General features: G+C 44.2%; 2 protein-coding genes across 4 annotated transcripts in view; one reads left to right on the plus strand and one right to left on the minus strand.

The window, feature by feature from the left end:
- LOC101163225 (gastrula zinc finger protein XlCGF57.1) overlaps nt 1-18,225 on the plus strand; it is a 466,623-nt gene that overhangs the window by 288,105 nt on the left and 160,293 nt on the right. The window lies entirely within an intron of this gene.
- LOC111948636 (gastrula zinc finger protein XlCGF57.1-like) overlaps nt 1-18,225 on the minus strand; it is a 187,877-nt gene that overhangs the window by 33,195 nt on the left and 136,457 nt on the right. For 2 of the 3 annotated variants that reach the window (XM_023962466.1, XM_023962473.1), the window contains exon 2: nt 15,527-17,560. The exons of the other annotated variant lie outside the window; for it this stretch is intronic. In XM_023962466.1, the coding sequence (XP_023818234.1) occupies nt 15,957-17,560 (1,604 nt within the window). In that variant the 3' untranslated portion in view covers nt 15,527-15,956. Of the gene's footprint in view, nt 1-15,526; nt 17,561-18,225 lie in introns of those variants that run through there. 3 annotated transcript variants of the gene reach the window in all.

Below are 18,225 nucleotides of genomic sequence, written 5' to 3' on the forward strand. Positions count from 1 at the left end.
AAACTGGATAGTATTGTCTACTTAGACTACATGGTTTTGTTGTCCTCAGTTGGAGTTGGGGAGACAGTGGCTACCTTCCCCCACCTGGTCATCTCTTTCAGCTGTTATTGACCTAAGTGAAACTGGTTTGGTTTGTTTGGGTTTCAGAACACTGCTGTAGATGGATAGAAGTATAAACCTGAGATCACCATTCTTATTAAGAGAAGTTTTATCTTTCTTGACAGAGATGGCTTCTTTTCACTCTTAGCTCAAACCATCCTTTCTCTCTGGCTAAAAATTCAGACTTCACTTTCCTCGAACGAGGGGTTTGTGGCCTTCAGGTGGAGGTGTACTGCAGTTTCAGCCTTAATTGAGTTGGCTCTGCGATGTTGGAAAAGCTGCTTGTGTAGAGGTTGTTTGGTTTCTCCAATGTACTGTTCATTGCAGTTATCTTTGCATTGGATAGAGTACACAATGTTGCTCTGTTTCCTTTTTAGTTTTTCAGACAGGCCTGAGATATAAGGAATGGAAATACTGTTCCCTTTAGGCTCTTGTTCCTTCTTGTCTTGTTTTCTTGTATGTTGGGATTTGAATGTCCAGTTGGGATATCCACAAGTTCGGAGGGCTTGACTGAAATGTTGTTCTTCTTTCTTCTTTCCGTCAGAGCTTGTGACCTCCTAAGCTCTGTGCTATAAAGTCCTGATAACGCCTAGTTTGTGCTGTGAAGGGTGGTTTGAATCAAATAACAGGTACTGATCTGTTTGAGTAGGCTTCCTGTACACTTCAACCTGGAGCTGTCTGTCATCTCCAGTGATAACTAGGTGGGGAAAGTAGCCACCGTCTCCCTAAACCTACCTGGGGACAAAGGACTCCTTACGACCCTATCCATGTAGTCTAAGTCTGACTCCTCCCCGATGAGCACATGTAAACCAGCTCTGTCACCAGCTGTTTCAGAATTAGCAAAGCCTTTTAGATAAGAGTTGAAACGTCTTCAACTTTAATAACCAAGTCAGGATGACAACCTACTACTATTAAGTATTTGTACTGTATAGAATCTCAAAAGACACACAATAACTCATAGGAGAGAATACTTTTTGTGTAAAGAACAAGTTTGAGTGATGAATGTAGTCTCAAAATACCCTTTTTGTGTAAAGTATGTGATACAAGTTTTAGTGATTTATTTGACGGTAAAACACCATAACTCATACAGAAGAGAAACTGACCTGAGGTCGGCCATCAAAGCAGCTTGATCTTTCATTAAATTTACACAAGCTGATGGCATCCAGACCACATTGATGCAGTTGTGCAATTAAAATGAAGCAGACGTGATTATTGGACACATAGAAGTGAACAGTTAATTGAAATCTGATGTAAGTCCTGTAAACATTTTTTATCTCAAATAAAGGATATTGTTTATCTCAAATATAGGATTCTGTAATGATTTTCAACATCACAAGTTTCACTTTTTAAGATATTTGACTTCATGAATTTCATGCATTTAGATATAACTCTAAATAGAAATGTGTTATTTTGAATTATTAGGGTACATTTTTTATTTTTAAAGAAATGTTGATAATGTTCATGTGGCAGGATTAATTGGCTCAGGTGCTGTAGGGCAGATGATTACTAGCAGTGGCCTCATGGGGCGCTATAAAGGGCAAAGAAGCCTTCACTCGGCCAGGGGCAGCATTTGGCCATTGGAACCGCCCACTTCCTGTTTTCACACCTCCGGCTAGCCTCACAGGTAAAGTAGCGGTGGTAGGCTAATGACAAGAGTTTGTTCGCTGCCTCATATTAACACACTCTTTCAGCTCCGGATGAGACCTGCAGGCACAGATGGAGCAAAATACAGCCTCTGCAATTGAGCGCGCCTCCCAGGTGACGAACAGTCTGTCTGGTAACCCGGCGAGGGTCAAGTCCTGCGCTTGCCTTTAAGCTGTTCTTTTTTTGTTTTATTTTGGTAATGTTTGTTGTTCTTGCAGCGCCGGGGACTTTCTGACGCTCCCACCTGCTGAACAGCTGCTGCTTTTTATATATTGAATTTTAGAATTATTTTAAGGAACTGTCACCGCTCGTGATCAGAATCCCTGTAGACTCCTGAGCAGGGTTCTGCCGGGCCCGGGTGCTCCTCAGCTGCCTTTGAGCCTGAGCAACGGAGGACTAACGGGGCGTCACGCCTGAATCCTCCACCAACGAGAATAAAAGCTCGGCCGCGCTCCGTTCATTGAGCAGCACCCTACGGGCGGACTTATTCTCACGAGAGTTTCTTTTATTTTGTTTTTAGCATTTTTACACAATTCTTTTAGACCTGTGTTTTAACTGGATTTTATTGTGTGATCCACCTTTGTTTCCCCCCTCCCTCAGTGCTGAGGACTCAGGTGCCAGCCCAGAATTCTAGGTGGAGGCTATCCCCCCAGTTTGGAGTGACGTGTCCTTGGGTGAAGGGTTCACAGTGTGTGTGGTCTGCATCACGTGAGTGGGGTGAAATTTTATCTTTGTTCTCTGGGAGCCTCCACCTCCCTTAAGTCTTCTGGTCCTCAGCATACTGAATTTGTTGTGTATGTCTTTTAACGGGTCCATTTTTAATTGGTTTTAATGTTTTGTAATAAAATCATTTTAATTTTTGTACCTCCGTCTCCTGCCTTCTTTTGTGTGCATCTGCCAATAGAAAAATAAACTCCCTCGGGACCACATTCAGTTTGTGTTGGTTGATTTTTGTGAGGAAACTGGATTCTCTAGAAAGGACTGTATTAAATATTAGGTTCGTACCCGTCAGTTTCTTGCACACAAAAATAAATGAATAACGACTCAGAGACAAAACTTAGCTTTTATGGAGGTTTTACTTCGTCCAAACACGAAGGGGACAGACAGATGAACATGGTACATTCAAAGTCCGAACCAACGAGCTCAGGGATGGGGTTGGTATAAAAACCCTGCATTTGCATATTCAGAAGATCGTCTGATGGACCTCGTGTGAAAAACACACCCACAGGTTACTGGTGGAGAGAAGCTCCAAGGCTAAAGTGAAGATAAGTCTGAGGCCTGCTCAGCAGAAAACATGCACAGAAAAGAGGGAGTATGAGAAGAAACTGTTAGAACAATAGTTTGGCTGTGCTGTCTTCAAATGTAATTTAATTTTGAGATGACAATACATGCTCAGTGAATTAAGTTTAAACCATTAGTGTAATAAAAGTTAAAGGCAGTTTCTAACTATTCTTCACATACCCCCCTGTTTGTCATATCAAAATTATATATGGAAAGTCAGCAGAACTCCTGTCATCATCAACCATATTATACCATTTCACGAAGATTTTCAGTATAGGCAGCATATCGGCTCTGCATCGAAAACAAGTGTAGAGGTACAGGTAAATTCAAAAGAAAACATAAAATCAACGTGAAGAAATGAGCACATCAGAGGTGGTAGGTGATACATGAGTGTTGATGCGAAAACCTCCAGGGCTAAACTTATACCATCTGTGTGAAACATTCAGTGAGCAGTCAGGGAGGGCAAAACTCATCAACGGCTCAGCAGCCATCACTAAGGATACGCATGCATCACCAGTCCAAAACTCGGCACAATTTCATTAATTAAAGTTACATAGAACAAGAAACAAATTAAGAAATAAAGAAAATAAAAAAAATCAAATCAAACAAAAGAAAAACAATAAAATAAATCTGTAAAGACCAGTTTCAACCACGAGCGGATGCGAATTAGGTTAATTGTTGGCATAATGCTGAGAGAGTCGGCCTAACAGCGATCATTCATTTGACACATGGAATCAACCAGGTGACGAAAAGAAAAAAAGAAAAACAACACACAGAGGACCGGAGTGACTAGTTTTATCAGTACACTCCACCAGAAGTAAACCAATAAAGTGGGGACCCAGACCAGTAGGCGTCAGTCATCTGAGAAGAAATGTGTGATTTAAGGGCCTTGACCTCACTGATGATGTGAGTGAGATCTCCAGAGGAAGAGGGAATAAAAGTACAAGATGAAACCACGAGCAATAGCTGGACCCATGTTAGCTGGTTCGAAGCTCACTGTAGCTGGAAGAGAGCAGCGCTAGAGGAAACACACCAGGGAGCGCCCCTCGCCAGGAGTAGTGTCACACTGGGTCGGCTTCGTAGTTGGACTTCAACCAGGGATGTGTCTCAAAATGTCAGTCTCGTAGGTTCTCAGCAATTTACAGTGGCTTACGTGAATCCAGGAGGGTCGTTCAGCGATTCATACTGCAGGTGGCATGGTGAGGAGAACCTTGAAGGGTCCTGTCCACCTCAGGTGTGACCAATCAGTCCGTTGAATGGCCTTCAGGTAAAGCAGGTCACCGACAGGGGCCTTCTGGTCGGGATGCAGAGTCTGTGGGGAGGAGAGAGCTGGAGGCAGACTCAATGTTTCCTTTGTTCTCACAGCTTTCTTCAAACAATCATGTAAATCATCAATGGTGTCAATAGAGCCAGGCATGAGAGTAGAAAAATTCAGGAAAAAAATAAAATAAATAAAAATTAAAAAATAAAAATTGTGAAAAAACACATTGAAAGTGAAACAGACAAGAACTGCGTCTCATTTCAACAGCAGCATGAACAGGCTGATAACAGTTTGACCAATGGTAATGCTTGGACGGAAGGGAGTGGAGCATACTGCATGTGATTCTGGAGAACTCGCACAAGAGAATCACAGGTGACATTGTTTTAACTATCAGCAGCGCAAGCAGCTACAGCTTACAGCGAGTGAGTAAAGGTGGGGGGCTGATCAGATAAGGTGGTGAGGTCCGGGGAGAGAAACAATTTTGCTAGAAACAGAAGCTAAATGTCCCAAAAAATTTTAACCTGAGTTTGGGCCAGCTGAAGTTTAGTCTTACTGCACTTATTGCCCTGAGAGTTAAAACTTAGAAAGATTAGCAGACATGCCCATTAAAAAAAATATATATATATATAAGGCGAGTTAGGGAACCAGAGATCCTCAGGAATGCTTTTAAGGGGTCAATCCTGATTTACAAGCAGAAATGCAGGGACCTGATCAGTGGGGTCAGAAGGCTGCAATCAAACTTTTTATGAGCAGGGGAAAGTGAACTAAAAAAAGGGAAGGCTGCACCAGCCATCCGAGTCTGATCATGTTTATACAAGTGGGAGGTGTGTCCTCCACAAAATGATCCACATCTGCTTTGTAAGAAATGATACTTTCTATAGCTTTTTTCTGAGCATCTACCCTAGTCCATATCCTAAACACTAAAATGCACACTAAAACGCGTCCTATCTTCATTCTGAGAGCTGAGAAAGCTGTTACATCTGCTTACAACGGAGAAATCACCCCTCCTTTCTGCAAGTTTTCATCCGCCTGTCTGCAGGCTCGGGCACGCGCACTCTGATCTGTGAAGCTGCTCCCCCTCCTTCTACTCTGTCCTGCACTTTGAGGCTGCTTAACTTTCTATGAAATCCATACTCTTTAACCCATTTATCCAAATACTTGATTGATGTCTGCTCCTGACTTTCCACATACTTCCAAACTTTATGAAAAGTTTTCTGGACCTGAGCAATGTGCTTTCTTACTGTTTAGTGAGATTTTGTGAATGAGTCCCCCCCATCTTTTAGAGGTTTTTGATCGACGATCAGCTACAACGTTCTCAGGAAGTCATCGACCACACCATGCTTCTACAAAGGCTAGGCCCCTTTGCGGATGTGGCTGTCCTGAGAACCAGCTTCTCAATTTCAATCAGAAACCAGAGCTCCCACCCAAGTAACCCTTTTTATGGATTCTCCAGCGCTGAATCTAATCAGCAGAAAAAGCTTGGAGAATCAGAAAAGAAGCCTAATTATTTGTCAACTGAGTCACCATATTCATTATGCATTTATTTAGAATAAGATATGAATCAAAGCCATCATGAGGCATTAATCAAAGCGAGCATACACCACAGAAGCCGTCGCAGAAAGCACAGTCAGACATAGACAGAGACATAAAAAAAACGTTACACACACATGAAGTCCCCGGAGCTCCGTTTATTCCCAAATGCCGTGCACGACGCGCCTTAACCGAATCTGTCCGTCCACACAGCCGACAGCACGTTTTTTCTCTTAAGCTACACACTTCTCCCTGTCATCTCCCGTGAAGGAGGACACATGCACCCGCAGCAGGCTGACTGCAGGCGCTCCTGTGGTCAGCGTGCACGCGCAGCACTGTGACTGCACACGGCTCTCCCTGTTCTTCCCCAAGAGATGAGGCACCCACACACAAGACACAGACACAGTCAACATACAACCCTAGCAAGTAAAGAGAGGACAGACTTTCTGTGCTGCATACTCACTTCGATCAAATAACCTCGTTATTTGATGAGGGTCCGACGCCGCCGAGGGCACGACTGGATCCAAGGGCGAGGGCCGCCGATCCTGAAGGCGGATGTTTCAATGCTGAGACTGTGGTCTCAGACCACGCGTGGCTTTCGGGCAACCCCCCCCAGGGGCTCCAGCGATGTCCAGGGCGTCAGTCGGCCGGCTCAGAAGGACCAAATGTGAGGAAACTGGATTCTCTAGAAAGGACTGTATTAAATATTAGGTTTGTACCCGTCAGTTACTTGCACACAAAAATAAATGAATAACGACTCAGAGACAAAACTTAGCTTTTGTGGAGGTTTTACTTCGTCCAAACACGAAGGGGACAGACAGATGAACATGGTACATTCAAAGTCCGAACCAACGAGCTCAGGGATGGGCTTTGGTATAAAAACCCTGCATTTGCATATTCAGAAGATCGTCTGATGGACCTCGTGTGAAAAACACACCCACAGGTTACTGGTGGAGAGAAGCTCCAAGGCTAAAGTGAAGATAAGTCTGAGGCCTGCTCAGCAGAAAACACATGCACAGAAAAGAGGGAGTATGGGAAGAAACTGTTAGAACAATAGTTTGGCTGTGCTGTCTTCAAATGTAATATAATTTTGAGATGACAATACATGCTCAGTGAATTAAGTTTAAACCATTAGTGTAATAAAAGTTAAAGGCAGTTTCTAACTATTCTTCACAATTTTCCTGAGGACACACCCCTGTGGTGTTCCTGTGCTCAGGATCAGAGTGGATGATGTTGAGTCCCCGATTCTCACCACTTGGGGCCTGTTGGTGAGAAAGTCTTTGATCCAGAGGCACAGGGAGGCAGGCAGACCCAGGTTGTGAAGCTTCAGTGTCAGCTTGTCCGGGATCACCGTGTTAAAGGCTGAACTGAAGTCCACAAATAACATCCTGACATAGGTGTCAGGATGCTCCAGGTGGGACAGGGTAGCATGCAGGGCTAGTGAGACTGCGTCCTCTGTCGATCGGTTCTCCCTGTAAGCGAACTGATGACTGTCCAGAGTGGCAGGGATGATGTCCTTGATGTGGTTCAGGATGATCCTCTCAAAGCACTTCATGATCACCGGTGTCAGAGCGACCGGCCGGTAATCATTGAGGCACAAGACAGAGGATTTTTTTGGCACCGGCACGATGATGGAGGACTTGAGGCACACAGGAACTGGGGTGAGCTGCAGGGACCAATTGAAGATGTCCAGGAGAACTCCAGCCAGTTGATGTGCGCACAGCTTCAGAACCCGACCTGACACCTTATCTGGTCCTGCGGCTCTGCTGGTGTCGATCCTCCTCAGAGTGGAGCTCACCTGATGTAGCTGCAGGACGAGAGGCTCGGACTGCTCCTCCAGCTGTAATAGAGGACCAGAGTCTCTGCTGCTGCCGGGCGTCTCGAAGCGTGCAAAGAAGTTGTTTAGAGTGTCAGGCAGGGTGGGGTCATGAGTGGTCTGCTGCTTGCTGCTCCTGTGGTCTGTGATGGTTCTGATGCCTCTCCACATCTCCCGCGGGTTGTTATTAGCAAAGTGCTGTTCCACCCGTTGTCTGTGTCTGCGCTTGGCCTGGTTGATGCCCCTCCTCAGCTCTGTCCGGGCTCTGCTGTAGGCCAGCCTGTCACCTGACCTGTAGGCTGTATCCCGAGCTTTGAGCAAATACCGTACTGTTCCATCAAACCATGGTTTCTGGTTTGGGTAGACTTTGATGGACTTTGTGGGCAGAACAGCATCGGTGCAAAACTGCACATAGCTCAGGACGGATGTTGTGTAGGCCTCCAGGTCTGAGCCATCTTTAAACACCTCCCAGTCAGTGAGTTCAAAACAGTCCTGTAGTGCAGAAGAAGCCTCTTCGGTCCATACCTGAACTGTTTTGATGGTTGGTTTGGTCCTGCAGATCAGAGGTCTGTATGTGGGGGTTAGCTCCACAGAGATGTGGTCTGACATGCCCAGGGGCCTCATTTATAAACGTTGCGTACGCACAAAAGAAGGCGTACGCCACTCTCTACGCAATAGTTGAGATTTATAAAAAGCAAACTTGACGGGAAAATGTGCGGTCCTTCACGCAAGCTCTGACCCAGGCGTACGCACAAAAACGGGTGAAATGAGAAACGGCGACACCGTCGGCAGATGGAAGAAACACGTGAAAATGAAAATGACAATACTGCCTCCCATAAATAACATGAAGACTTCACAAAGCAAGTCTTACAATTAACAGCCTACACGAACACGAACACCCGTTTGATCGATCAGCAGTGAAACAAATAAAAAAATCAAACGAAAATTACAACAGAAATTCAAATGAACACATATTTGCAAAAAGAAAAGTGAAACATGTTCTGCAATATTGGCATGTTGTGCAATTCATCCTCATAAATAATATAAATAATATAGTTAACAGAACGAAATAATGTACACAACTGATATTCCCGTCAATGTGTCCGTCTGGCGGAGCAGATATAGGAGCAATCAGACAGACAGATGGATAGATAGAGAGAGATGCATTAATTGTCCACTAGGGAAAGATGTTTTCATAGTAAAACATTTCTTCATAAGCTACAGAATTATGGTATTCATGCATATGCCTTTAGTTTGTTTTATTTTTCATAAAACAATGTATGGCGTATGTCTCGACCATTCAGAAAGCAACAAGAAATTACATTTGCGCTGAACAATTTCCCATTTCCACGTGGATTATTACCGACATCTGTAGCTTGTCAGATGTAATTAAATGGATGGAAATAAAATGCCCCATCACAATGCGTAATGACGCACAATGGCTGATCTTGCGCTCTTAGAAGATGTGGCAAATGGAAGAATTCGGAGTGAACGCATCTTTAGACAACAAGGAGACTTGTTGGCAAACGAGGACGAGTGGCTTATGAGCCGGTTCCGACTTCCTCTGCGGGCTTTTGGGGGTGTGTCACCCGGTGCATCTGGCGCGTCGGTGTCCCCCTCCGCCTCAGTCACCACTCCACTTAAAAGGGATTCCCCAATTATTGCCGCCAGTCTCTCATCAGGAGGGGTCAGCTCCGGTGTCCCCCCCCCCCCCCCCACACACACACACCCGTGGCAGACACGGGTGTGTGTGTGGGGGGGGGGGGGGGGGGGGTACAGCGCTAGACGTTTTTTTGCTTTGACTTTGATGTCCGACCTTTTCTTTTTTATTTCGGCCACGGTCCGAGGTTGTGAGGCTGCAGCATTTACGGCGTCTGCCACCGTTTGCCGCTCACGTGCCTTTTTGGCATTAGTAATGCCCACACTGTGCCCTCCAAACAACATTATTCTCCTCTTTTCCACCTCGCCAACGAAAACTTTCTACTTCACATTGAGTGAAGTTACGTTTTTTTGATTTTCTCTTCGTGTTTGGCATGGTTTCGCAATCAATGAATATTCATTTGTGGGCGTTTCACGGACTATTTATGGGCAACTATGGGCGTGTGATGAGGCCGCAAAAGCTGCGCTGCATTTAGAATTGGTTGTGATTTATTAAGGGAAAGATGCGTAGGATGTGCGTGCGCACGGTTTTATAACTCCGAATATTTCTGTGCGTACGCACGTCCTATGTTTCATCCGTACGCCACTTCTGACGCAAATCCTACGCAAAGTTTTATAAATGAGGCCCCAGGTGAGGAGCTGCTGCAGCTTTGTATGCACCTGGGATGTTGCAGTAAACTTGATCCAGTGTGTTGTTGTCTCTGGTGGGAAAGTGAATAAACTTCTGAAATTTGGGGAGCACTGCTTTGAGTTCCACATGATTGAAGTCTCCTGCCACGATCACAGCTGCTTCTGAGATGGAGTTCATCTGCCTGCTGATCAGACAGTAGAGCTCCTCTAGCGCTAGCTTAGCGTTAGCTTGAGGTGGGATGTAAACAGCTATGATCAGGATAGAGCAGAACTCCCTCGCCGTTCGAAATGGCCTGCATTTCACCGCCAGGTATTCCAGGTCGGGTGTGCAGTGCGTTCCGATGATGCGTGTGGCTGCACACCAGGAGTTGTGAATGTAAAGCGCCAGTCCGCCGCCTCTGCCCTTACCGGAGTCTGCAGTCCGATCCGCGCGGAACAAAGAACGGTCCGCTAGCTCCACCGCGGCGTTAGGTGTGTTATTGTCCAGCCAGGTTTCTGTTATGATGGCCACACAGCTGTCCATCCGCCGCGAGACGATCCGTAGCCGAAACTCATCCAGTTTGTTGGCGAGCGATCTTACGTTAGCGAGGAAGAGACTGGGGAGAGCTGGTCGATGCGGGTTAGCATGTAGCCTGGCGCGTGCTCCGCTTCTCCTCCCCCGCTTTTGTTTACGGTATCTTCTCCGTCTCCTTGGCCACAGGGGGGGGGGGGGGGGGGGGGGGGGGTATGGTTAAGGCCGTGGCAGTCCGTTGGATCTCGGGTGGTATAAAGTCCAACTTTGGGGGAGTATTAAATTGACAATTCCAACTAAGTTGAAGTAGTTCCGTCCTGCTGTACTGAGTAAACGCTTCCAGTGTCTGTAGCACCAACAAAAACATGAAAAAAACAAACAAAAACAGAGAGCGCTGTGCCGCTGCGTGTGCACGCGCCGCCGCCATCTTGGTATGAATATGAATATAATATGAATAATAATATGAATATGAATATAACTCGCTAGAGGAATGGACTAAAAACCTGCTTTCTTTTTTAAACATCCTTATGATTTTTACTCTTCATGTTTGGGCCGGACTAAACCACCCCTGCAGAAGAAGCTTGTGCCAAAGACTGGAAGAGACCAATTGTATTTCAGAAATGACGTTTCTTTTTTCCTGACATTTAAGATTTTTTTTCTGTAAAATGACTGTGGGGTCTCTTTTTTAAAATGTATTTTCAAAAGCTTTATGAAACATTTATTCTTGTAAATTTGCTTTTTTTAATTTTGTATTTGTACTCCCATTTGTAACCACTAATTCAATGAGCATTATCAGGATTTCATCTTTTAACCCTTGTGCTATCCTAGGCACTTTAGCATTGGGAGTTGGGTCATCTAGACCCACTAGACAGTGCTCTGAACCTTTTTTTCTTCAATGATTTGTGATCTTCACTGGTGTCCATGGATTACATGAAATCTTTGTCCTACCTTTGTCATGGTAGGGAGAACACGTCAATGTAAGGGTGGGGTCATCTAAGATAGCACAAGGGTTAAGCTGGAGTTTTGTAGGGGGGAGCCTAGCTGGATCACACCCCCTCGTACTTTTGTACTTTCTATTTGGAACTCTAGGGGGGAGGGGTCACTCAGTCCAGTTCTCTGATACAGTAATTGGACGACCACTGAAAAAACACTTACCTTCTCACTAAACTAGGTGATTATCCAGAAGTAGAGGATATGAGAACAAAAAGTTCTGTTCTCCACATTTGACCTATCCCCTGGGGGAGCGGTGAGCTGCAGACACAGCTGCACTCAGGAACCATTTGGTAGTTTGACCCCCAACCCACCCCCTTTAAATTGAGTGCCAAGCAGGGAGGCTTTGGTCTCAATCTTCTAGTCTTTGGTTTGACTTGACTATGGATTCCGGTCTTCCAGTCTCAGGGGGGACACTATACTTCTAAAGGTAAAAATGTGTCTTAATGGACGAGGATGTAGATGTGATGTGATGTGAGAACTTCTGACGTGAGAAACAGAATGTGAAAACTTATTCACCAGGAATCTGCATCTGTGTGTAAAAAATATTCTGCTGTGAACCGACAAATTCCCATTTGCATGTGTTCATTTAGAGTTACAAATTAAAATCTGTGATTACAACTGCTCAGATCTGCTTCTGTGTGTGCGTGAATCTGCGCTCGGACTTCTGACACATTCCTTGCGAAAAACTTCTGTCAAAACTGATCTGTGTCCGCTAATGGAATGAGGAGGGGAGGGTTAGAGGAGGGGGGAGTCAACCAATCAGAGTGCAGGACTCAGAACTTGGTAAAGTTAGAAAGATCTTCACAGATTCAGACTTCCTGTTTCAATAACTCTTCTGATAAACTTTCAAATGTGACAGAGTATCTCAGTCATTTTGTATTAACACAGAGAGTGAAGTACAAATGCATTTCTAAAGAAAAAAAGGATGAAAACAGTCCTCCAAGCAGACGTCAGATTGAAAAGCTCATCAAAGAACACATCCAACTAGCCAATCAGCAAAGCACTGACAAGCTGGACTTGTGCTCTCCTTCAGTGAAGAACCTCCTCCTGCTGCTCCTCCATCTTTAGCTCTGACTTTGGAAGTCTTAGCTCCTCCTCCTCACCATCACTGGGACTGTTGACGTCTTCCAACTCCTCCAGAAAGCTGTTTTCTGATGAAGCTCTAACATCTCCTCCCTGTTGCTGCTTTCAGTCCAAACTCACTCTGTTCATGTCAATTCACTCCAGAGAAAATCCTTTTTCTGGGAAGAATTTGCTCCAAGTTTTCCTCCAACTAAGAATCTGCAAACCCAGATGAGAACTCCCAGCAGGAAAAGAATTCATCTGCAGGAAACTAGAAAAAGGCCTTTTTGTGGGAGGAAACCATTCCAACTCCGTAAAAAACACCAGAAATCCCAACTTTTCCTCCACTTAGCCTGAGTTTGTGCTATCTTAGATGACCCCACGCTTACATTGACGTGTTCTTCCTACCATGACAAAGGTGGAAAGATTTTATGTAATCCATGGACACCAGTGAGGTTCACAAATCATTGGAGAAAAAAGGTTCAGCGCACTGTCTAGTGGGTTTAAATGACCCAACTCCCAATGGTAAAGTCCCTAGGATAGCACAAGGGTTAAATACCTTGGGGTCTTGTTCACCAGTGAGGGAAGAACGGAGCATGAGATTGACAGCCAGATCGGAGCAGCGTCCGTAGTTGTGTGGTCGCTTTATCGGTCAGTTGAGAGCTGAGCCAAAAAGCAAAGCTCTCAATTTACTGATCGATCTTTGTTCCAATACTCACCTTTGGTCATGAGCTGTGGGTCATGACCGAAAGAACGAGGTCCCAAATACAAGCGTCTGAAATGAACTTGCTCCGTAGGGTGGCTAGACGCTCCCGTAGAGATAGGGTGAGAAGCTCGGTCACCTGTGGAGAGCTTGGAGTAGAACCGCTTCTCCTCCATATCGAAAAAGAGGCAGTCGAGGTGGCTAGTCCGGATGCCTCCTGGACGCCTCCCTGGAGAGGTGTTCCGGGTATGTCACACTGAGCGGAGGCCCCAGGGAAGGCCCAGGACACGTGAGATACTACGAATCTCAGTTGGCCTGGGAATGCCTCATGTTCCCGCCAGAGGAGCTGGAGGAAGTGGCCAGGGCGAGGGAAGTCAGGGGATCTCTTCCTAGACTGCTGACCCCGCAACCTGGTCCCAGTTAAGCGGAGGAAGATGGATTGGATTATTGAAAATATGCGTGTTTCATAGTGAAAGCAGTCCTTCATATTTAAAATACCATGCAGACTAAAAATGAACTACATCAACTAATTTAACCTTGAACTTACCCGGGAAAGTCACATACTCTGCTTTTTGGAACAGAGTCCAGCTTTGAAACCAGCAGAGAAGCAACAAACAGCAGAAACCCACACCGTGGGAAAGACTCCACACTTCTGACTAATGTTCACGTCCACTTTATTCTTCACAGATAAGATTGGTACAGAACACTGAGAACCAAACATAACAGAGGAACAGTTCTAATGTCTACTAGAAAACATGAATCACATGAACACCAGACACAAACACCAACACCAGTCTGGTTCTTTATCCACCTCGTCCTTCATACATTTTTAGGAAAATCTTTTCCTCACTAAACTTGGTCTAACAAAACATAAACCGCAGTTACTACTTTTTGTTTAAAATAAAAATCAACTATTCACTGATCCCATAAAAAGTGTCAGAATTAAAGATGTCTACAAAAGCTTTCTAGTGTTGTTATGGTAACACGCACATGAACAACATACTCATCATAAACAACTACCACATTGAATCCGTTCAAGATTTCACTCTAATAATACAAAACAACACATTTCTATTAACTGATACATCTGAAATAGTTCATCTTGCAGAACATTTTACATTTTTTGTCAATGAAAGCAGTAAAACTCAAGTCATCAGCTGTGTTGCAAAGAAGATCGCAGGTTGAACTACCACTTTGCCCGTCCATGTGTCAAAGTGTCATTGGACAAACTGAACCCCACATTAGCCGCGTTTACATGGGCAAAAGTAATCGGAATGAATGCCTGATCGGAAAGAAAATGCGTCATGTAAACGCGCCGTTCGCAATACTCTGCCCCGATCGGACTCGTTCTGATCAGAATTTCTTTCTGATCAAGATAAGTGGGTTATACCGACCGTTTATCCGTTTGTGGAGCATGCAAACGGTCATTCCGATCGTGTGTCACTACTGCTCTGGTTTACATCACGCATAGACGATGTGTCGCTGAGAGAAAGCTTTGGAGCGCATACGGGACCGGCCAGCTGCTCTGCGGACGCCCCGTGAAAAGCGCCGCTCCGCTCTCGCCCAGCTGGCTCTCCCCTCTCTTTCACCCCTCACGAGAGAGATGCGGGGAAGTAGTGCTTCGTGCCCAACGACGCTCACTCGGTCCACTGGCACCCGAGTGAGCAGAACAACCGGATTAATAATTGTGTGTCTGAGGGGGGGGAGGAGGCTTTTTTACGTGTGCGTTTTGTTGTTTTGTTATGAGTGGGAGAATTCAGACTGCGAGCCGTCCCGCCGCTCTGGGTTAGCGACTGCAGGACTCAGGTGGAACCGTGTTCGAACAGAGCTCGGGCCGCTAGCTCACAGAGTGGCTTTGGGGCGGTCTGTGTGAACTTTTCAGAGCAGAAATAAATGTTGAGTGGTGTCACGTGGATTTGTGTTTCCAGTTGTGTCTCAACAAAATAAAGGCTGATGTTATTCCCAGACATTTACGTGCAGCCAAGATGCAGATTGATGCGTTTCTCGCACGGTCCTGGATTTTGTGTCCATCAGGCTAATGATGTTGTTAGACCGTGTTAGCCTGCTCTAACCCTTCTTCCAGTTTAATTCTTCCACAAAAAAAGCACTGACCACACAGATTAAATATAACATTGAGCGAACAGGCTTTTCATAATATTCATAACATTAATAAAAGCACGTTTGGAAGATCGTCTTGTATTACGGAGCTGCTGCACATGCTGTCTGTCTGTGGCAGCGGTTTGTTTACAACGGGACCTAGTTCCTCATCCGGGTGATTTTACACTGCTGCGCATGCCCAAATCATTCATTCCGACCGAAAGTGTGAGCCATGGGAACATTTGTTCTAATCGGAAAAAGGTTTTCTGTGCCCATGTGCACGGGTGAATTTTAACCCGACCATTGATCCGATCAAGATATTCTGCCCATGTAACCACGGCTAGTGATCCTGGTGGTTATATAGGTTATATCATCAGTGTGTGAATGGGTGGGTGGCAGTGAATGTGACTGACTGTTAGGTACTTCTGGCTTTCAAAGAAGGTACATAACTGGTATATCCAAATCGTATATGGCAACATAAAACCAGGGTTTAAAATATTTCAATCTAAAAATCATAATTTCGAATACAATGCTAGTTTCTGTCTTTATGGAAGAAAATATGTACTTTTTCCAAATCTGTCCCTCTTCTGATGTAAACCCCGTGTACAATTTTCTACTCTACGTTTTCCTGAGTTTAAAGTTTTTTTAATAAATCCTTTGTCAGAATGTTTTAATATGTTTTTCTGGTGTGTGTTATCATGTGTGTTTTGAGATGGGACTTTCGATTAAAACATTTGTCACATTCTATACAAGAAAAAGGCTTTTCTCCTGTATGAGTTCTCGTGTGTGTTTTGAGACTAGATGAATCACTAAAACCTTTATTACATTCTTTACAAGAAAAAGGCCTTTCTCCTGTGTGAGTTCTCATGTGTATTTTCAGACTAGATGGCTCACTAAAACTTTTATTACATTGTTTACAAAAAAAAGGCTTCTCTCCTGTATGAGTTCTCATGTGTGTTTTAAGATGAGATGTTTGACTAAAGCTTTTGTCACATTCTTTACAAGAAAAAGGCTTCTCTCCTGTGTGAGTTCTCATGTGTATTTTGAGACTAGATGAATCACTAAAACCTTTATTACATTCTTTACAAGAAAAAGGCCTTTCTCCTGTGTGAGTTCTCATGTGTATTTTCAGACTAGATGGCTCACTAAAACTTTTATTACATTCTTTACAAGAAAAAGGCTTTTCTCCTGTATGAGTTCTCATGTGTGTTTTAAGATGAGATATTTGACTAAAGCTTTTGTCACATTCTATACAAGAAAAAGGCTTCTCTCCTGTGTGAGTTTTCATGTGTTTTTGGAGATCATATAATTGACTAAAACTTTTTTTACATTCTTTACAAGGAAAAGGCTTCTCTCCTGTATGAATTCTCATGTGTCTTTTTAGATGAGATATTTGACTAAAACTTCTATCACATTCTTTACATGATAATCGCTTCTCTCCTGTATGAAATCTTACATCAAAAGGTTTCTTAGCTATTCTTGAGTTTTCACCAGACTTGAAAAAATAAAGTCTTTCCTGTTTTGAAGATACTTTGTGTTTCTTAACCAAATCATCTTTTCTATTACCATCAGAGTCACACTGACTTTCTGACAAGTGAGTGCTGTCCACACTTTGGACATGACTTCTGTCTATTCTCTTCCTCTGATCTCTGATCTGTGAGTCTGTCCCTTTATCTGTAGTTGATGTTGATTCTTCATGTTGGTTTCCTTCTTCATCCTGACTATCAGTTACATTAAAGCTCTGTTGATTGTTTAGATCTGATTCACTTTTTTTATCTTCCTCATTAGTAGGAATCTCCGTCAAGGTATCAGTCTCCTGCTTCAGATCAAGTTGCTCTTCATCCTGACTGATGCAGAGTTCCCCTGGTTCCTCTTTAATGTGTGGTGGTTCTGGTTCTTCCTGCTCCTCTTTAATCTGTGGAGGTTCTAGTTCCTCTTTAATCTTTGGAAGTTGTTGTCCTCCTTGTTCCTCTTCAGTTTGAGGAGGTTCTGGTTCCTCATGTTCCACTCTGAAGTTCCTCTGCTGATTGTTTAGATCTGCTTCCCTTTTTTCATCTTCCTCATTAGTAGGAATCTCCATCAAGGTATCAGTCTCCTGCTTCAGATCAAGCTGAATGTTGTAGAACCCTTCTTGCTCCTCTTTAATCGGTGATGGTTCTGGTTCCTCCGGTTCCTCTTTATAATGCGGAAGGTCCGGTTTCTCCAGTTCAACTCTGAAGTTCCTTTGTCGGTTGGAGAGATCTTCATCTTCAGTCATCCAATGCTGGGGGAGGACTGCAGAAATACAAAATGAGACCCTTTTTTATTTTTTGAAGACTTTGTGTGTTGTTAATATATACCATTAACTCATTTTGTGATCTGCTTCACACTCAACAGTGAAGCAGGCCCATTTGCATTTTATACCCAAAACAGCAAGAAACATCAGGTTTAAATTTAAATTACTAGTGTATTATTCAAGCCGCAAGCGGCGTTGTATGGCCCGCAGGCTCTAACTGCCCCCGCCGCCCACCTGTACACCACTGCTACCCCCCTCTACGCAGCACCGCCGCCCTTACTGCTCACCTTTATCAAGGCTTGTCAAAGATGCATATGCTAATTATGCTAACAATGCTGGACGCTTGAGGATAACGAACAGATTGACATCAGTTATAGACAAATCGGAAAAACTAAACTTTTTGATGTCCTTAGCAAGAGGCTTTTTGATAACCACGCCCAAATTCCTTAAATGTCCATATCCAGTGTTTTTCAATATGTTCAGTACCAGCCATGGATGCATGCATTCAATTTTCACAGAATTCCATTGAAAAACACAAGAGTTATAACGGTGCGCCAGTTTTGCAAGCTTTCCCCGGGCACGCAGTTCAAAATCTACAACTTGTAATTGCAACATTTTTTTCACAGTAGCTTGCCCTTGATGCCAAAGAGTTTACGGGACAATC

Source organism: Oryzias latipes, chromosome 2 (genome assembly GCF_002234675.1).
Source record: "Oryzias latipes chromosome 2, ASM223467v1".
NCBI lineage: Eukaryota > Metazoa > Chordata > Actinopteri > Beloniformes > Adrianichthyidae > Oryzias > Oryzias latipes.